The 21,643-nt window shown below is 47.1% G+C and overlaps 1 protein-coding gene across 3 annotated transcripts in view; it reads left to right on the top strand.

The window, feature by feature from the left end:
- NHSL2 (NHS like 2) overlaps positions 1-21,643 on the top strand; it is a 107,973-nt gene that overhangs the window by 29,431 nt on the left and 56,899 nt on the right. For 2 of the 3 annotated variants that reach the window (XM_081897328.1, XM_081897326.1), the window contains exon 1: positions 20,697-21,117. The exons of the other annotated variant lie outside the window; for it this stretch is intronic. In XM_081897328.1, coding sequence (XP_081753454.1) covers positions 20,997-21,117 — 121 coding nt within the window. In that variant the 5' untranslated portion in view covers positions 20,697-20,996. Of the gene's footprint in view, positions 1-20,696; positions 21,118-21,643 lie in introns of those variants that run through there. 3 annotated transcript variants of the gene reach the window in all.

Below are 21,643 nucleotides of genomic sequence, written 5' to 3'. Positions count from 1 at the left end.
TAATTCCTTCTGGAGGTCCGTTCTTAACCTGAAACTATTTTTAACCTGAGGTACCACTTTAGCTAATGGGGCCTCCCACTGCTGCCGTGCCGCCATGGTGCTATTTCTGTTCTCATCCTGAAGCAAAGTTCTTAACCTGAGGTACTATTTCTGGGTTAGTGGAGTCTGTAACCTGAAGCGTCTGTAACCTGAAGCATCTGTAACCCGAGGTACCACTGTACTTGAACTGGTTCTCTGAAAAAGGATCAGTGAGGATGGAGAACCCCAACAAGCAACTGGTGGACCAAGCATGTACTTGGGAAGCCACCTATGGCTCTGCTGTGGCTGGTTGCTAATCTCCAAAACGGTGGCAGGGAACCTCAAAAAAGTTTAAGGAGCAGCGTTGCGCTGCTTGCAAAGGGTTTTCAAACAGTCCCATGTTCTGGTTTGAAGTCCTGATAATCGGGTACCCACCTCTCAAATTTTGTTTGCCAGTGTTGGGAAAATTAAGATTTTGCCCACTGGCCAGAAATAATTTTGTATCAAATTGTGGCTTAGGGTTATGTGTGAGCCCAGGCCAGCAATTTAACAATAGTTTGTTTACTATGGTTAAAGGTAAGCTCATTGATCAAGGTTTTTAGTTGGTTTATACACCTTTTTTAACATATTGTTATGTGCAAACTCAGACCACCTCCTTTAACTATGGCAGGCATCAGTAAGGTTTATCTTGCCTAGGCCGGATTGGTCTGGTGGAGATCCCTCTGTGGGCTGGATTGCGCGTACACGTGAGCGCCCACACCCGCAATTTTCGGCAACTGCATCTGCACAGACGCGATTTCCGGCGCCGCAGAAGCAAGTCCCCGTGCTGTGCTGCACCGGTTTAACGCAGCGTGTGAGCAGGCAGCTCAGTTCGGGGGCGGCTCGGGGGCTGGTCAAACGACCCCCGGGGGCTGCTTCCAGCCCATGGGCCTCAGGTTGCTGACCCCTGAACTATGGTTAAGGAGCTGTCACTGGCCAAAAGCTACAGAGCCACAAATGAACAGCGGCAAAAGATTCAAACTGCTGGCTTTTTTGCACTCACTGGTATTCTGTTATGCAATAAAACAAGGTTTATGTAATCATTTGCCAGACATCTCAGCCATAACCGTGGTTTATTAACAATGGTTCACAACCATGGTTTAGCGTTATGGGCAAACCAAGCTAATGTGTCTTTTTCAGATTACAGTTTCACTGACATTTGGATGTGGCTAGATAGCTGACCATTCTAAATCCCAGAGATGTTGTCTATAGTGAGTGGTGAACACCCATTCTAACTGGATCTTTTCAGCCCATCTAAACAACAAAGAACTCTGTTGGCTTCAGGGCGTGGCTCACATACTGCAGAAATAAATTGCTCCTCTTTAGGTCACTGCTATTCAACTTGCTTTGCAAATTCATTCCCATTTGGGAGAAGGGAACCACACCCACTTTGGTAGGATCTTATGCTCTTTAGAGTGGATCTTTTTCATTCTGCTCTGCATGGGAAATTGACACGCCTCTCTGTTGCATGATTGTCTTGCGGAACAATCAAGACGATTGCTGATTTGAACACCCAAGAGGGTCTGTAAAGAAGAAGTCTTTCAGGTAATTGGGCCCAGAAACAAAATGGCAACCGGTGCAGTTGTTTTAAAATAGGTTATATGAGATGTAAACAGAACCCCAACCAGTAATCTGGCTGCTGCATTTTGGACCAAATGAAGTTTCTGAGGTTTTTTCAACCCTCAGGAATCTACCTACAGCAGCCCTGACACCTCACTACCCAGCTTTTGCTTAAATAAATCCAGCAAAGGAGATATTTGCTAGGATTTTTATTGTCATTTTAAAAAATTGCATCTTGCCAGGGGCCCCTGGAATAAGACTGGAGTAAACCCACATCATTAAACACAAACAGCAGGGAGGAGCTGCAACTAACTCCAGTTCGCTGGAACGTTTTGCTCTTTAACATGTATGCTTGCGAGTGTGCATTTGCTCGCATTTTTTACTGACATTCAATTTTTGCATGTATGTGTAAAAACAAAAACTGAAAAACAAAGCACACTGGAGCAGCCCACAAACATATTCCACTCTGGTTGCAGCCAATGGTTAAAAGGGAGGACCTATTGCTTCACCACTTTATCTCTTGCCTAAAGCCATTAGCTCAGGGTGGGCTCATACAGCTTCAGATTCTTGCATGCAGTTAAGCGGTAAAGTTTCTGAAGTTTAAAGCAGATGACTTGTGACTCCGCCTTGGAGTATTGAGAGATGCTCTGGCCTATGTGGTAAGTGGGGAGGGCCCATTTACTCTTTGTTGCCTGGAGGACACAGGGTGGGTGAAGGTAGATTTCATAATGGGAAGATAAGGAAGTGATAATACACAGAGGTCTTTCCTGCTTTCTCTGACCAACATCTAGTGGGGTAGAAAGGAAACTGAAGCCCAGCTGTTTTCAGTGTTTGCAGCTTTAACTACTTACAAAAGCTTTGCTACGCTTGAGAGGGAGTAAGAGCTTGAAGCAATACAATATTTCATTTTCCTGGTTTTGCACTATTGCGTGCAGATCAGGATTTGCAGTATTCCTAACCGGCTGATGACTGGTGTGTAAAGAGCACACCAGGAAACTAAGGTATGTCCAGATTAGCACTTATTGCCTGGTCTCATTTTGCTTTTTTTGTTCCTTGCTGTCCTGCTGTTAAATACTCCTGTGTTTACTATTTGTGCATGTATCCTCCCTTGTGGAATTGCTTGCTTTTGCGAAACAGCTGTTGCTAAAACAATTTGACAGAAGAAATCAGTGAGGTTTGAGGTGAGTGAGTCCCAGGCACAAATTCATTGTAGGATGAAGGGAGAATGGTTGATAGACAAACCAGACTGAGCGACGGCTAGAGGTGGTGGTGGTGAATCTGATACAGTTTGAATTCAAAGGCAAATTTACCAAATGTGCACTTTCTGAAACAGGGTAGCATCCCAGGGACTGACCATAGATAGTGGAGTTTTGTTTTGTGGCTGTAGTTTGATGCTCTGCATGCAGGATGTCCCAGGGTCAGTTCCTGACACCTCCAGATAGAGCTGGGCATGCCCCCTGCTTGGAGAGCTGCTGCCAGTCAGTGTAGACAGTACTGGGCTAGATAGGCCAGTAGTCTGACTCAGTGTAAGGCAGCTCCCTATGTGTCCCCATGAAGCTAGAAGCATTTAGATGGGTGGGTGGAAGCATTCAGTAGGCAGAAGCATGTCAGTCCCTTTAGACAAAATCAGTGGTCTGATTTGACTGGGGTAGATCAGTTGGTAGAGCATGAGACTTTTAATCTCAGGGTTGTGGGTTTGAGGCCAACATTGGGCAAAAGATCCTTGCATTGCAGGTGGTTGCACTTCATGACCCTTGGGGTGCCTTCCAACTCTACCACTCTATGATTCAGCATAAGATGGCTTACTGTTGTTTACTACCCTCACCTCCGTCTTCCATGCACGTTATTGACACTGTAAATTCTTGGTTCCAGGAAAAGTGTTAAAAGCTTTCATGTGGGAATAAAAAATAAAAAATGCAATAATGGGGTGCTAGGCAGGTAACATGAGGAAACATGTGTCTCTCCAGATATCGTTAAAGTACAGTTCCCTTTTTCCCTGGCCACTGGCCATGCTTGCTGGAGCTGATGGCAGTTGGGGTCCAGCAGCAGCTGAAAGTTCACAGATTCCCCATCCATTATTTATGCAGCCCTCCCTATGTCCTTGCATGGTTAGCAATAGAAAACTAAACAAAAGCGTTGATGTGCAGTGAGTGCAGAACCCAGGCCTGTCACTCCACGGGGCAACATCCCTTAACTTTGCAGCCAGTGCAACAGGCAGCATCCCATACCTCCGCGATAGGGCAGAGCCTGAGCAAGGCTGAACGGCTTCTACTTCAGATGCTGATAATTGTGTCTGTGTCCTTTTGGCATGCACCTATAGAGGAAGAAGCTGTGATTTGGGGGGGGGGGATTCGTGTAGAGCAGGGGTCGGCAACCTAAGGCCCATACGCCACAAGCGGCCCATGGGTCGTTTAACTGGCTCACAAGCTGCCCCTGAACCAAGCCACTCGCTCGGCAAGCCACTCGCTCGGACTCGCTTCCACGGCACCGGAAATCACATCTGCACAGGCGCCGGAAATCGCAGGTGTGCGCATGATCCGGCCCATGGAGGGATCTCCGCTGGAGTGAACCGGCCCAGGCGAGGTAAACCTTGCTGACCCCTGGTGTAGAGTAAAACTGGCAAATCAGCATGCTTCCCCAGGTTTACTTGGTGATGCCAGGGACTGAACACAGGGCCTGTTTTCAGGCAAAGTGCATTACCTTCCACTTAGCTACAGTCCTTTTAACATAGGGAAAGAGGAACCTTCATCAGCCTGCAATCTTCTGCCAATGCAAAAAAGGCGGGTGCAGCACTGCAGGGGGTTTCATTCAGTTGGCTTACATACCAGCCATGCAAAAGCCAGAGGTATCTACCCATGCCAGGACAAGAATTACCATAGCTCTTAAGAGACCTTTTGGCCAGGATATGGGGCAGGGCCAGTGAGAGGTGTCATCTGGGGAGGAAGATCTTAGTTTCTCATTGTTGTTCTAAAATGTCTCATTTTTTTAAAAAAAAAGTTGTTCCGTGTGTGCGCGCGCGTGCCTGTCTGCACGTGCTGAGCTGTTATCTGGCTGTCATCTCTGTCAGCATTGTGCACCTGGAGTTTTTCCAGAGGCAACCTGGTCACAGAGCATTTGGGTGGTGGGTGGTGATGCTTCTGTTTTGCACAGCATATGGTCCTGCCACCTCATTGGAAAAAAGCTTTGCAGAAGGTTACAGACCGCAGCAAAGAAACTGCAAGTCCTGAGACCATCCTTTGTAGAAAGATTTTTAAAAATAGAGGTGAGTACTGGAGGAACTGGATATGCGTGTCCCTGGGGTATACGCTGCTTGTGGACTTTCCATAGGCAACTGGTTAGCCACTGTGGGAACAGAATGCAGGCCAAACAGGCTTTTGGTCTGATTCTGCAAAGCTAGTGTTGGCTTCTTGCGATCTCTTGAGATCCAAAGATCCCAACTGAAGGTATTTCCACAAGCTAACAAAAGGCAGGGGTGTGCCACTTAACAGAGGAGAGGCAAATCGGACTTCTGATTTTTAATTGGTTTTATTGTGTACGTCATGCAGAGAACTACTATTATTGGGTGAGTGATAAATCGAATGAATAAATACCTGGGTTTTGATTTGTTTGCAGGAGGTTAGCTGTGCCCCAGTTACACTCTTCTCATAATAAAATACTTAAATCCGCTTTTCAGACTTAACAGTATGGTAATATGGAGTTCCGTTATGTTTTTAGTATGTGTTTGGGAATATGATCTGATTGTTAACACGTCTGACTTCATCTTATTGATGCGGTATGCAGAAGTCAGGCCAAGGAGCCTGGAACCTTGCAATCTGTGCAGAGAAGTCAGATTGCAAGAGGAGTCCAGTTGGATCCAACTTGCCCAAAAACCTATGCCTGTGGGGAACCCACAAGCAGAGCATGAAGGCAATAGCTCTCTCTTTCCATTGCCCCCCTTCCAGCCACTGATATACTGTGATGTTTCTGGGGTTCCTGCCAGGTGTGTCCCTGGGTGGCCATGCAGTCAATCTCTCAGTTCCTTCACTGAGTCCAAACTTCCCTTAAAATACCTATTGCCACCTACTGATGGTAGCTCCTTCTCAAATAACCTTTGAGTCTACCCTGATCAGAATACAGACACGTTAAAACAACCTTTGCCAGTCGGGGGCTGATGGGATTTGTAGTTTTAGATCCTACTTTAAAATGACTGACTCTTGTATGCATTTGCATTTTCCGTCTTGTCTCATCTCATCTCCTCTTTCTCTCTTCCTACTCCAGTCCTCATTTTCCAACCAGCACTCTTTACCTGTCACTCTGACTCCACCCAATGGTCCATCCCACTCCCTTGTTTGTCCATCATTATTCCAGTCATTCTTCTTTCAAGCCTGATACTGGCATCATCTGTCTCAAGAGACAATGGAGGGTGCTGGGTGGGGTGGGGGTGGAGGGTAGTGAAGACAAAGTGACCTCCCTGGGGTGCAAGGCTGGGCAGTGTGCAAAGAGGTCCTGGACTGCCCAGATGATAAGACCCCTCCCTCCCCCGTCTTGCTGATGTGGTCCAAAGGAAAGCAGAGTTATCCATTTGACACCAGCTTGGCTGCAGGAGTTGCGTACAAGGTGCAATCCCACCGTTTTTTTTAGCAATTCCACTCCACTCAGGTTCTGCAAATTCAGGATGCAGCCACAGCAGCATTCATGACATCCCATCTGGTCTCTATTGAAATATCCTCAGTGAATAATAATAATAATAATAATAATAATAATAATAATAATAATATATTATTTATACCCCACCCATCTGGCTGGGTTTCCCTAGCCACTCTGGGTGGCTTCCAGCAAAGTATTACAACGGTTTGTTAAACTTTAAAAGCTTAAAGTTTTAAAGCTTTAAAGCTTAAAGACATCTGAAGGGCAGCCTTCAGATGTCTTCTAAAAGTCTGGTAGTTTTTCTTCTCTTTGACATCTGCTGGGAGGGCGTTCCACAGGGCGGGTGCCACTACTGAGAAGGCCCTTTGCCTGGTTCCCTGTAACTTGGCTTCTCACAGTGAGGGAACCACCAGAAGGCCCTCAGCGCTAGACCTCAGAGTCTGGACAGAACGATGGGGTGGAGACGCTCCTTCAGGTATAGTAGAAGAGCCCTTCACATTATATTTGTTGCTTTCATTTTTGGGCAGTCCTTGACTGCCCTGCCCTTCATTATTGGCTATGCACATGGGTGAACCAACCCCATGAACCAGAGCTTCGTGCCAGAACTCAACAGATAAAGCATGCTTGCCCGGATTGGAACCTTTTTACAACAATACATGATACTTCCACATGTCAATTTATTGTGGACTTTGTGCTACCCATGCACACAAGATTGGTGGGTTGTTGTTTTTTGCAGCATTTCCATCAAATTACAGTACCACCACATAGTTTGTGTGCATATGCACACGTGTGTGCGTGCGTGCGTGCGTGCGCGCGCGCGCACACACACACACACACACACACAATCTAAGCCGCTTTGAGTCCCATCAAGGAAAAAGGCAAGGTATAAATAAATAATCTAGATTTTGCACTTCTGTGGGGGGGGTGTTTCCTACTATTCCCCACCACCACCATGGAAGCAGTGAATTGGAATTAAATAAGAAAATGGCATTTAAACTTCAAAGAAATAATAAAACACCTGCTAATAAATCTTGAAATAAAATAAAATGGCATATGTATGCTATGGGCAAAATATGTGTGAATGGTACCAAGTTCACAAAAACCTGCCTGGAAGTTACCATGTTGCCCTTGAAAGGTTGAACAGCATTGGGGAAAGCACTATTGAGAATGTGCAGAGTGCTCCCCTGCCCCGTGAACAACAACCAAACTGCACAAATCTGGGATCTGAAGTTTGTAGGTTTGCAATGTTAGAGAGGCCTAATACCTGTCTTCTCTCACATTAGACGTCTAATGCTGCCAACACCATCCCATAATGTTCCTGGCTCTGTGTTCAAGGAGATTAAATAAATAAAAGGAAATAAAATTTGTGCCTCCTCTTGGGTGCATAAAAGGATCCAAGGGTGTTTCTGTCTGCACTACTCATTCCCAATTGGCATTCCATGGCTGGGCAAATTACCAAGCAAATACCTCATCCTGTTTTATTAAAGGAGGGGAGGAGGAGAGCAGTCCCTCACTGGGGCTTCCTCCTCCTCTCTCCTCTAGCTCCTTTTAATGTCTGCCTGCCTGACTTTTGTAAATGCCTGGTCCCTGGGGTGGCATAGACAATCTCCTTTATCTCTCCCCCCCTCAATGTTCTGTGGTTAAAGAAAGCCTGTGCCACTTGAATCCACTCTACTGCCTTTGCTAACTCTTTTATTGTTTTTTTACAGACCTGGCCCCATGTTTTTCTGGCAGCATGACACGCAGAAATGTCCAATATGCCCTGCCCAGATTACTGGCTGGGGTTCCGTTTAGATCTTGCATATAGCCCATTTCAGAATAGCTGTACTGGCTGCCAGTTTGTTTCTGGGCCCAATTCAGGGTGCTCATGTTGGCATTTAAAGCCCTAAAGGACTCTATCCCTAAATACCTGAAAGACTGCTTCCTTCCTCACAGACCCTCTCCAGTGCTAAGATAAGATAATCTGAATAATTCCCGAACCTCAAGAAGTTTTTTGGGGTTTTTTGTGGGGAGGGCATTTGTTGGCCCAGGAGAGGGCCTTCTCTGTGGCAGCCCCTATGTTGTAGAATTCCCTCTCCACACAGATGTGTCCTTCATTGTACAGCTTCTGGCAAATGCTGAAGACACAGCACTTCACCCTGGCTTCTGACAATTTATTACTTACTTATTTTATTTGGTTAAATATTCATCTGAAGATCATGGGACGGTTTGCAATATAAAAATGCAAAATGGTAACTCAACGCATGTTCAAGGAGATTAAATAAATAAAAGGACCCACCTTATTTCTATTATTGTAAGTTGCTTTAGACTGTTTTTTAATATTGCATTTTAATTGTTGTAACCTTCCCTGGGCCTCAGGATGAAGAATGGGTAGATTAAGAAGAACAGGTGGTGGAGGAGGAGGAACATAATTCATTCTATCTCCATGCCATGACAACATCTGTTTTGTTCCTGCCTGTCAAAAACACACACATAGGAAGGGCCAGTGTGTTGTTTTTGAAGTTGTTTACCTCACAAATCCAACGCAGAGTCTCTAAGACGGTTGAATGGTGCCTTGTACACCTCCTTCCGGAAACTCCTGCAGGCAAGGTGGTGCCAAACCTACTGTTCTAAGCTTTCCTTTGGACCACACTAGAGAGGCCAAGAGGGGGTCTTGCTTGCTGCCTGGGCAGCCCAGGACCTCCATGCACTCTGCCCAGGCTTGGGCCCTGAAGGACAATTTAGTCCTATAGATGCTACAGTCTGCCTTCACCCCTGGAGGTGCACTCCATTGTCTCTCGAGACAAGATGTCAATAACTTTATTCAGTGCTGGTGAGACCTAAGGAAAGTGATCCTCTTGGCCTGTGCAGGCCAGGGCAGGGTTGGGGAATGTGTTGCCCTCCAGATGTTGTGGGCTTCCAAGACCAACCAGGATGGCTCAATTGGCCGGTGTGTGTGTTCTGGAAGTGGTAGTAGTCCAGCAACTTCTGAAGAGGCCACAGGCCTCACACCTCTTCTCTAGGGACTTGCCCTGTGCTCATGTTCCACTGTCAGGCCCTGAACCTTTCTTTTCCAGAGCTGGGCAGGAAGGCTTGCATGGGTGCAGGGAGCATGGCGGAGAATCCCACTGCCCAGCAAATTTAGGGCCTGTGCCTTTAAGAAGGGCCTGGTCGGGAGAAACAACTGCAGGAGACTGCTTTGCCTGAAGCAAATCTGGCTTGAGTTAGGGAAGGCAGTGAAAAAGGGGTGAGCTGCTGCAGCCCCCCTCCCAAGCCCAGGCTGTGAGGTGGGGAGTAGCCTGCTCCGGGTGGGCAGAGGGCCTGGGAACTGCCCAGGTTCCAGCGGGGGCTTGTGACTCATTTGGGAGATGGACAGCAGTTCCACCCCGCTTTGGGCTATGCTCATCTGAGGCTTCCCAGAGCGACAGCAGCAGCAGCAGCTACAGCCAAGTATGTAAAACTGCCTGCATTCAGTGTTTTGGGTCGTCCCCCCGTCATTCCGTTTCGTGCTATGTTTTTGGGCTGTGATGCCGCTGGCTGTAGGGGAGCGCAGCAGCCGGAACTCCCCATGTGGGCAGTTGCAGGGCACTGTGGCACGAGCGGCATGGGAGCCCCGGAGGGAGGGAAGGAAGGGTGGTGCTAACAAGACGTGGCCATATGCCCTTCTGGAAAGGATTGCATGGGAGCCCGTGGGTGTCCTGCAGGGAAGAATTGCTTCCAGAAAAGTGTGACAACTGCGTGGTGCCTCCCAAATCTTCAGGAGGGCAGGGGCTAGGTTTGTTTGCGTGAAGGACTGAGTTAAAAAAAAAAAGAGGCAGAGTACACTCTGCATATGCTTAGAGACAAATCTCTTTTTTTATCACAACTTCAAATATTTTAGCATTAAAACCAGACCAACAGCCCTAATGAATCCCTTTTCACAGGTGAGCCCTGGGCTCCCATCAATTTTATTTTCCTTGTTAGCTAGGAAGAGATTTGGGTGGTCCTGGAGAGAGTGACCTGTAAGGAAGGAATAATGAAGGAAAAGGGTTGGCCAGTGTTTTTTTTTTGTCCCCACTCCCCATCTTATATGACATTTGTACCCTCGGTTACTATAGCAGTGTTTCCTCAAAACTTTTATTTAAAATCAAACACACACCCCGCCCGCGTTTCTCAACTTGTCATCCACCCAACCCCAGTCTGCCAACCTGCTCCACCAGGGATTTATATGGTTGCATGCAGCCTGGTGTGCACACACCCTCCTCCTACTGTGAGAAAGACCCCCAGGTGGGGGGGGTAGCTCAGTGCCAGGGTCCCAGGTTCAATCCCTGGCATCTCCAGGTGGGGCTAGGAAAAATTTCCCGTCTCAAACCCTGGAGAGTCACTTTTCTTTGGAAAACAAGGGTCCATTCAATAAGGGGTAGCTTCCTATGACTTCCGTTATAATTTAGAAGCTCCTTGTCCTAAGAAGTTTCCTTTGCTCTATCGTACACAATGTTGGGACAGTGGAGCAGCGGGTGGAGCAGAAAGCACCTTCTATGGCTGGGTGCTCTCCTTATTTGCAGCCATGTGCCCCCTGGGATAAAGAACCACTGCATGCAATTTAAAAAAATGTAGTTATTATTATGTAAATTTATATCACTTTTTACAAAAACTGTCGAAGGAAGCTTTCATAAATTTAAAGTCAAATGATGGGATAATAATAATAATAATAATAATAATAATAATAATAATAATAGAGGAGGGAGGGGTGTTCACAATACCACAGAATCCAGATAACTTCCCCTCAAATACACTCAGACAATTGCAGGTTAGTTAAATCTCGACAGAAAGGCATATTCCCTTCTAGTGTTTATGGAAAGCAAACAGTTGGACTTGTGCTGATTACTTAGCAAGATTACTTAATGCTGCTATTATCACTTCCAAGTGCTGTGATAAACGGTTGAAAAGAAAGTGTTCCCTCCACCACCCTCCACAAAGGGATTTGAAAGTTATAGATCCCACCTTAATTGTGAGAACACAGCAGTTTAATTATATAGTTCCTATCCTATGTTGAAGACACACCTCTTTACTATGGCCTTTGACAATATATCGTTGGCATGTCAGCCTCGGAAGACAGTGGAAGATTGCGCCTTTTTGGGGCAAAGGCAGACAGTTGGAGAGCCACAGGGCCTGCTGCGACAATATGGGTGAGACATGTTTTGTTGCAGCTAGGGAAGATGAAGGCATCTGGTTTTACTGCTATAGGTGCACCACGGCATTTCTTGTCTCTTAGGTGGGCATCCTAAATCGTTGAGGATTGTGAAGAGTCCTTTTCAGCTGACAAGGTCAAAGGCCTTCCCCACAGTACACAGCAGGGAGATTCCATGGTAGTTTTTACAGTTATCTTTGTTCTTACACGCATGTTTTGTGGATCCATTTCCCTAACATTTTGTGGAGGTGCATCTTGAGGGAGGAATTGAGGCTGGCTTTCAACACTTCTGTTGGGATTCCATCCTGTCTTGGGGCCTTTACCACGTGCCTGAGAGTTGATGTTGTTCTTAGGCTTGTTGAGGGAAAGAGGGAAACCCATCTCTTCCAAGACAGGCAGAGTCTGGATGCTGTCAGTTCCTGTGCTGGAGACCATATTTTCCTGCTAGTACAGTTCTTGATAGTAAATGAGCCCATTGGCTCATTTGCTTTCTGCGGTCTGCAATGATCTCACTAGACAAAGTTTTCAGCGGTGCAGTTTTCCTGACTGTTGGTCCAAAGGCTGTCTTCAAAGAGTCAGCAAAGAGTTGAATGTTCTGACACAGCTGCAACCAGAAGCCTTTAGCACATGCTGGGCATCACACCTTGGCTTTCTTAGTGCAGCAGGCATATTCTTGCAGGGTGCATGCTTGTAGGTCACAAGAGCCTCACACTCTGCTGTGATAACAGGCTCCATGTCCTTAATGCCAGCTTCAGACCAGTTGAAGAGCCTATACAGTGGTACCTCTGGTTATGTACTTAATTCGTTCGGGAGGTCCGTTCTTAACCTGAAAGTGTTCTTAACCTGAAGCACCACTTTAGCTAATGGAGCCTCCTGCTGCTGCTGCCGCTGCACCACCAGAGCACGATTTCTGTTCTCATCCTGAAGCAAAGTTCTTAACCTGAAGCACTATTTATGGGTTAGCGGAGTCTGTAATCTGAAGCGTATGTAACCTGAAGTGTATGTAACCTGAGGTACCATTGTATATACTAGGGCCCAGCTTATTCTTAATTTGTAATTTGTTTTCAGCTGTTTTTAATACAGTGGTACCTCGGGTTAAGTACTTAATTCGTTCCAGGGGTCCGTTCTTAACCTGAAACTGTTCTTAACCTGAAGCACCACTTTAGCTAATGGGGCCTCCCGCTGCTGCCGCCCCGCCAGAGCACGATTTCTGTTCTCATCCTGAAGCAAAGTTCTTAACCCGAGGTAATATTTCTGAGTTAGCGGAGTCTGTAACCTGAAACATATGTAACCTGAAGCAAATGTAACCCGAGGTACCACTGTATTGCATCTTTAAATTGCCGTGATCTTGTCCTGGGTGAAGGATGGGCAATAAATCAAATAAATAAAAATCCTAATAATCTGGAGCAAGGCGTACATAGGGAAGTGCACTGTAAAAGAAAGGGTTAAAACCCACTCTTTGCTGAGCTTCACACACCCTGTGTTTGCATTTGCAAAGGGGTGTTTAAGGCAGATTAGCTCATCTGGTTTTCAAGTGATCTTGAAAATGCATTGAGTGGGGGATTCTAATGCAAATGTGTTCTGAGTGAAGGGTGGCACTCTTGCTGGATTATTTCCTCAGGAAGAAAAATGGGTGCAGCTAACTTTTTATTTTTCTTGATGGGTTCCTTTGCATGCTATACAAATATCCAGTGGGAGCAGCATTTCCTGCTTTCCTGGAAAACTGTGCCCGTTAGAACATCTGCTTGGTTCTTTAAGGCACAGGAAGCTGAGCTTTCCTCTCCCCCCCCCCCAAAAAGGGAGTGAGCAATCTTTGCAGGCAGTAATGCTTGTGAAGGTGCTATTTTTGGTGAAAAATAGTGAAAGAGCTCTTACCAGCCGCAGATAACACTTAGCTAAAATGGCAAATTTTAGCTGTAGATGAGACAGGTCCCAACAGTGAAGATGCTGCTGTCAATCATCTGTGCCATGGCGTGTGGCCTGCCTTCTAAGCAAGCTTTGCATGCTGTGAGAACTCAGAATAAAAGGCCATAGTTTAGTAGTATGCATGCAGAAGGTGCTGTGTTGAATGTGCAGCACCTCCAGATAAGGCTGGGAATGAACTCTGCTTAAATCCCTGGAGAGCTGCTGCCAGTCAGTGTATACAGTATGGAGCTAGATGGACCAAGGGTCTGATGCAGTATAAGCCAACTTCCTATGTTCCCATCTAAAGATCCTAAGCAAGCTGGAGACTGGCTACGGCTTATATTTCAAATTAGCAAAACATCCTGGTCCCACCCCCACCCCAAAAAGGTCATGTGGAAGTCTGAATGTACATGGAAGAATGTGATTCCCGCCCCCCATATTATTGGTGGGTGGGTGAGGACAAGCCTTTGCCCTTTTCTGAAAACATTGGTTTGTGGAAAGCACATTTCAACATTTGAACTAATCAGACCTATCCTATGCATGCAAAAGTGTACATTAAACAGGTAAGGAAGGTGTTAATAAGTTCAAGTTGTAAAATATGGTGCTTCTCTCTCTGCCCCCTTCCCATTTCCCCCCTCTTCTATGTCTCTGAAGCCATCTGTTTCCAGTCCTCCTCCCCCCTTCTCTTTGACTCCTCTGCCTCAACAAATAAACCCCTATTTGGACTAATGGTAAACATGTCCCCAAGTGCTGCCCTAAGGAAGTGTTGAATGGAGGTATAGGATGGGACTGGGGAGGAAGTGGGGACTTGTGTGTGTGTTTTAAAGATTTATATGCTGCCTTTCAAAAGGGTCCCCTCCCCCAAGGCAGTATCATAAAAATATTGAAAAGTCAATACAGTCGTACCATGGAAGTCTAACGGAATCCGTTTCGGAAGTCCATTCGACTTCCAAAACGTTCAAAAACCAAATCATGGCTTCTGATTGGCTGCAGAAGCCACAGAAGCCCCGTCGGACGTTTAGGTTCCAAAAGAATGTTCGCAAACCAGAACACTCACTTCTGGGTTTGCAGCGTTCTTGAGCCAAAACATCCGAGTTCCAGGACGTTCGACCAACCAAGGTACGACTGTATTTAAAAAGTTTAAAACCAAAAGAAAAGCCATTTTAAAAATTCTTAACACATACCAGTAGCAGAATTGTAGATTTAATAACAGGGATCAACAACAGTTTGCAAAATTAGCCCTTCATTTCAACCAGAGAGAGACTGAAATCAAAAAAGTTTTTAAGCAATCAAGCAAGGAGCCAGGCCCAGACATTCCTCCATTGGGTGGGCAGGTTCCATAAATATATATGGGGGTCAGCTTTGAAAAGGCCCTGCACATTTTAAAGGCCATGGAATATTAATCAGCCAAAGGCCCGGATGAATAGGAACATTTTTGCCTGGTGCCTAAAGGTATGTAAGGAAGGTGCCAGGTTAACCTCCCTGAGGAGAGCATGCCACAAGTGGCTCTTCAGAATTTAAGATTGGGGGTGTGTGTCTTTCCTAGCCTGACTCAAAGATGACCAAGGACTGAACTGGCCCATAAAGCTTATAGCCTTTCCCCATTAACAGTTGCCAGACAGGCAGAAATTCAACAGGAGACGTCTTCCCCATCAAGCAGCACCGGCTTAATTTCTGCCAGCCATGTGCCAGTGTGCACACAGCCAAAGCAGAAGCACAAGTGCAAACATGGCAACTTTAAGCCTTGTCTATAAGGTCAGGAGAACCCAACAGAATTCTGCCCCCAGGGACCTGAGGCTGGACCTGCAAGAGATTTTTTTCTTCTTCTTAACACAGGACTAGAGTGTTACCTTTTGCTCTTTGTGGATGTTACTTGACTTTCACACATCTCAGTTGCATGGGCATTATGGGGACTCAAAGGCAGCCAAGTTCTGCAGCAGTTGTGTGCCACTTGGTGGGCTTGGCTTGCAGATTTTTGGCTGCTGTTCTCATTGGGGTGGCGAGTGTCACCTTGAGGGCTTGTGCTGCTGGCATGGCACTGCTGCCTGGGCAGGTGGTTGGGTTTCTATACACATGCCCATGGAAATGGGCTCCCTCAGCAGTCAATGAAGGAGCTTTTCTGCCAAGGGATGCTGAGTACTGATCCAATTTGCCTCTGTTTCCATAGCAACTTTCCAGTGCTTTATGGTACTCTGTCTTCTTAGCACAGATGATAGTGGGGAATTGGCTTCTGTAAGTGAGGCACAAAATAGCTTTGGGGTGTTTTTTTCCCATATAGACTTCAGCTTTTCAGAAATAACTGGCATCAAAATTTCAGGTTAGGCATTTCCAAGCCTTCCTGTCAAAGGACCCTTTTCTGTCCTTATCTTTCTGTTCTTTAACAGCCAGTATGTGCTGAAGTCTACTCTCTGCCTCCCACATACAGGCAGCCTCTCTCTCTCCACCCTCCACATCCCAATTTCATAAATCCAAGAGAGAATTTGATGGATTTTAATGAATGGCAAAATGGGGAACTAACAGTGGTTTATAAAGCGAGGCTAAATGAATGCAGGTGGGATTTCTAGGACTCTTTGTTTCCTTCTCATTGTGTAAACCCCTCCCTGCAGTTCGAATTCTGGGGTCCTGAAAGCACCCTCCCACCCTTGATGTGAAAACCTTACTTGGGAACAGAATAAGTTGCTTTATAGGAGGTCACGATTATTTGTCTGTCCAGCCCAGTATCATTGGTCGACTTGCATCAGTTCTCAGGCGTCTCGAGCACAGGTCGTCATCTGATCCTTTCAACAGGAGATGCCGAGGTTTGAAGCTATCACCTTCTACATGCAAAACCATGCACCTTTGCCACCAAGCAATGGTCTGTTGCATACACACTGTGTGCAGGACTGACATTTTGATTCAGCTCGTTGCTGTCTCCTCTTGTAAAATGCCTCGGGGTGTTTCAATTTTTAAATGAAGAGTGTTCCAGAAATTATTTATAAGTAAATAATCCTCTTTTGGCCCAGAGGGAATGTCCAGCAGTCACTGATACAGCATCTTGCATCACTGCTACACATTTTAAGTAGTATCGTACCACTTTAAGAACGTCCTCCCAGCAGATGTCAAGGCAATAAACAACTATTTTACTTTTAAAAGACGACTGAAGGTGGCCCTGTTTAGGGAAGTTTTTAATGTCTGGTGCTGTATTGTTTTTTAATATTAAGTTGGAAGCAGCCCAGAGTGGCTGGGGAGGCCCAGCCAGATGGGCGGGGTATTATTATTATTATTATTATTATTATTATTATTATTATTAATAATAATAATAATAATTTAAACAGTCATGGCTTCCCCCAAAGAATCCTGGGGAACATAGCTTGCTAAGGGTCCTGAGAGTTGTTCAGAGACCCGTGTTCCCCTCACACAGCAACCATTCCAAGAGTTCCCTTGGAAGAGGAACCACTCTGAACAGGAAACCTACCATAAATAGTTGCCCCCAGTTTTCTTGCAGAATTCCCTTTTGTTCCCACCCCTGGTTCTGTGGCTGGAGCAACTGCTTCACCTGCAAAAGGTTCCAGTTTCAGTCCCTGGCTTCCCCAGTTTAAAGGATGTCTGTACTGTAGAGCAAAACACCTGCTCAGGATCCTATAATGTTTCTGCCAATCAGAGTAGACGTTATTGAGCTGGATGGACTCAGTATAAGGCAGCTGCTTATAAACATAGGGAGGTTGGATGCAGGCATAAGGGTTTTTTTGGGGGGGGGTTTCTGGTCTGTGGGCCTTAGCTGCCTTACAGTGCCTACCTCCAGTGCTGGCCTTGCCAGTTCTTATCTCCAGATAAAAGGATCTAATAGGGCTGGGAGACGCCTCATTCCCTATAGAAGCTTCAACCTGATCCTAGATGGACCAACAGCATGGCTTCTTATGTTCACGCTAGGGTTGCTGTATAAGATAGGATTGCCCTGTGTTTCAATGTAAAATGCTACCTACCTCCTGTATTGATAGTGTTTTGTCCTGTATTTCAGGTCTTCTCTCTGTGTGTGCAAAGTTTGGGGTCCTCTCCAAATGCATGTGTTTGAAAAGGTGTGTGAAAGGTCATGTATCTCTGAGTAGCCAAGCACAGACAGATTTACAAATCTGTGTGTATGTGTGTGTTTACATGTGCCTGTGTGACAAATTCCAGAGGGGCCACCCAGTTAGCCTGCAATAAATTGTAATGGATTGCTTTGAAGACACTTCAGCACCGGATGGAAAAGAAATTGCCCCCCAACTGCCCTGCCCTGTATTTTGCCACAACAAAGGTGGCAGCCCTAGTTCATGCCCACTATAAATGGGTTCCTACAGGCAAACAGGGAGCTGGCAGAGATTCAGCCTTAAATCTCTGCTCATTTGAGAGATCCCAACATACCCAAACCAGTAGTGCAGCTATCTTGGGGAGGAGTGAGAGGAGCTCTGTCTAAGGCAGGGGTCAGCAAACTTACTGCGCCTCGGGCCGGTGTCTCCAGTGCCGATCACGGGTCGAGGAGCGGGAGAGCGTGCACCCATACGCGTGCACACACGCTATTTCCGGTGACTTGCGGGTCGGAGAAGCCCCGGAAATAGCTTGTGTGCATGTGCACGGGACTCCTCCGACCTGGATGTGCATTGGAAATAACGCTTGCGCATGTGCAAATTGCGCTTGCGCATGCACACAAGCTATTTCCAGTGCTCCTCTGACCCGGAAGTGGGCAGCCGCACAGCGCAGCACCAGTAAGAGCGGGCGATGGCAGTGGGTGGCAGGGGTCACCATGGGCCGGATAAACAAGTCCCTTGGGCCTTATCCGGCCCGCGGGCCTTAGTTTGGGGACCCCTGATCTAAGGCCTCTGGTCAGAAATTGCTTCCGCACTCTGGTGTAATATGGTGGTAGCTTCTTGTTTTTTAATGTTATTTTTTTCAGTGTGTTAGGTGGAGTGGCCCCACTTCATCTTCTCACTGGGCCTGTGAAGCACATCCAGGCTGCAGTTGCATGGTTACTTACCTAGGAACTGAGCCCCCTGAACTCAGTGACACTTCTGATTAGACATGCCATGTGTGGGATTGCACTGTTAGTTGCTAATTGATGGAGTCTGTGGAGGAACTAGGAGATGTGTGACCTTGGACCAGAAGCTTCTGGGCACTTGCAGCCTCGCTGAGCAGAGTGCCATCAGCACCACCCCTGAGCTGCATCAGTGGCACAGATTTAGAGAAGGCTTCGGAGCAAGCAGGATATGCCTCACAGCTCGCAGCCGCTCCTCCCTTCCCGATCTGCCCATGTTGCCTTGTCTTTTCGGGACTAAGCACAGAATCCAAAAAGAGTTCTGAACATTTGTTCCAAGCTTTGACTGAGCCAGCAGAGTATTTTATTTTTATTTTTAAAAATAAACCTTTGTAGTCTTATTTCTAATCTCCACACGCCCGCCCCCCCCAAACCGGCAGGTCTCCTGCTTGATAACAGTTATTCGCACATCACATTACTAAACACTGGAATTTGCTCCCACAAGAGGCAGTGATGGCCACTAGCAAGGATAGCTTTAAGAAAGGATTAGACAAATTTGTGTAGGATAATGTTATCAATGGCTACTAATCCTGATGGATATATTCTTCTTCCACAGTCAGAGGCAGAATGCTTCTGAAAGCCAGTTGCTGGGAATCACTAATGGGTAGAAAGCTACTGCACATGAGTCCTGCTTTTAGGCTTTCCCATAGGCATCTGGTTGGCCCTGTTTGATGTATCAATTGCTCAGTTTATGGGGGGCTGCAAAACGCGGGGTTTTCACTACAAAATTCTGCAAAACGACTGCAAACTTTTGGCCCAGGTTTGGAGGGGATTCAAAATGTTGGGGTTTCATAGCTAATTACCCTCATCTGGTTGACCACTGTGAGAACAGGATGCTAGACTAGAAGGGCCCCTGGCCTGATCCTGCCGCCCCTCCTTAGCTGCTCTAGAGACATGTGAGCTGGGCTGCAGCATTTTGATCGACTAAAAAGCTACCTTGAGTAATGGCACTTTTAATTTCAAAACATTATCCTTATTATTAATAGAAGTACTTACATAAACTGCAGATGGCAAGTACTGTTGTAGAAGCAGTGTTCCACCCTGTGTGTGTGAGAGAGAAGGTGATGGTGGCAAAATGCCTCTGCAAAGAGGATGCTTGCAGATGACAATCTCCATACATTGAAAACAAGCAGAACCCTCATGAAAACAGTAGCCCTCCAGATGTTGTTCAACTGCAAATGGAGTCTAGCAACATCTGGAGGGCTGCAGGTTCCCAACCTCTGATCTGAAAAAAACAACAACCCAAAGTATGTTATGTGCTTTAGAACTATTGCTCCCCCCCAACTCATATACAAACTCATTTAGGTTCACTGTGCCATCCTATAGATCCTTATTCAGAAACGTTTGCCAGTCCTATTTAGGATTGCAGCCTCTTTTGATGCTCAGCTGACCAGCTAAAACTCATACAGTTTAATTGGCTAAGATCTCTTTGATCAGGCAACATGTCAGATAAAAGGGCAGGTTTGGTAAGAGGAGGGTGATAGAAATAGGTTCAAAGTCTTGGCAGTGGTTTCTCCATGGCTGCAGTCCAAGGCAGTTCATGTGCATGCTCTGGTTTGTTCTTGTGGGGTGAGGGGTTGCATTTGTGTACAAGGTTTCTGCCTGAAGGTTTTCTAGCAGCACACATTGCTTGTGTGCATCTGTGGCAATTTAGAGGCACACAAGTGCATATGGTTATTCATCTCTTTCTGTGGACATTTGCTGTGTGCACATTTCAGACAAGATACCCACAGACTGTACGCTCTCTATCCCCCTCCCCTGCCTCACTGCTTCCCAAAATGTCAAGAGTTTCTTCCGAACAAATAGAGCATTTTCTGCGTGTTGCTTAATGTTAGAGAGACCCAACACGATCTGACACCCTGTGTATTGTGTTCACTGACCTGCCACGTGTACATTTTGCAGGGCACCCTTGCCTCCCAGCTAATAGAGGCTGACACATTAGAGAAGTGTGCTATTTATCACCAGCAACATGCAAGTTGAGCCTCTCTTCTCCACCCCCCTCCCCCGCCTTTGCTCACAGAAGTTATTCCCGGTCCGAATGGAGTCTCCATGGGAGAGATGGCTAGGGACTCTCTGCACATGCTCTGGGGAGCCCTCTTCTCAGTGATTGATGACTTTCCAAGCCAAGGCCCTTGGGTACTGAGCATTGCCTGCTGCAGAGAACAGTTTCCGAAGGCGACCCCGCCGCTGCTTGGCCACCGGGTGGTCCCCTCTCCCACTGAGGGTGCGCGTGGCTTTTTGCACACGCGTGGGTGTGCGGGTGCCTAGTCTCCTGTCAGACTGTCAGGCTTGCGAAAAGATCTGGAGGGAGGAGGCTTGGGAGAATATTTTATTCTCTCCCCCCCTTTCCTTTTTTGTGGTTCTTCCCCCCTCCTTTCTTTCACAGCCCGCCCGCGGGCGGGGGCAGGTGGTGGCGGCGACGCTGTTGCTGCGGCGCCTGCAGCTGATGCAAAGGCGGCGGCGGAGACTCGAAGCACCCAGAGAAGGGCATGAGCTGAACGGCCGCCGCCAGTCCCGGGCAGAATCGCCGCGCAGGAGCGGCGGCTGGCTGTGCTCGAGCCTCCCTCCCGCCGAGCTCCGGAGCCTGAGCGATGCTCTCCTGCGCTCCGGAGAATCCTGCAGCAGCAGCAACAGCAACAGCAGCGCACCGAGATGGGCAACTCCCCGCCGGTGATGCTCGGCAAAGCGCCCCGCAGCAAGCGACCCCCGCGCACCGCTGCCGTCTCCCCTTCCTCATCCTCTGCCCCCACCGCCGCCGCGCAACCGGCAACAGGTAGGGTTGAGACAGAGATTAAGGATGATTTGAGCCTATCAGGTTTTTGCTTCTTCCTGGAACCTTTGCAGATGGATGGATGCACGGCTTCAGAGCCACCCCCCCCCCCACCCGGCCACCGCCGGTAACTTGCTCTCCCCGTAACAGCTCAGCGCCACAGGGAGCGTTTTGAGGCCGGAGCTACAGCCCTTCAGAGGATAAGGAGCCCCCGGGAAGCGGGAGGGGGTTCACACGTGCACTTGTGCAGCACGGGCTCGGTTTTCGAAACACGTTGAGCTTGTGCACGTGCGGTGCCATCAAGGATGGGGCAGGCAGACTTTTGGGGAGGGAGGGTCAGGGCTCCACTCAGCTGAATAAGCCAGGAGGGCTCCCAAATTACTCTCTTCCTCTCTCTCTTAAAAAAGGGCTGATTTTTTTTTTAAAGGAAATAAAGCCGAAAGCCTAAAATTAGATAGTTTCACCTGTGTGTGCTTGTGAAAGAGGGAAATCTGAAGTGCCAAGATGCGAAAGAAAAAAAATCACCACC

The sequence above is a fragment of the Podarcis melisellensis genome (assembly GCF_964234715.1).
Source record: "Podarcis melisellensis genome assembly, chromosome: Z".
Lineage (NCBI taxonomy): Eukaryota > Metazoa > Chordata > Lepidosauria > Squamata > Lacertidae > Podarcis > Podarcis melisellensis.
The sequence above is the reverse complement of the archived record's forward strand: the minus strand, read 5'-3'. Positions and strand labels throughout refer to the sequence as shown.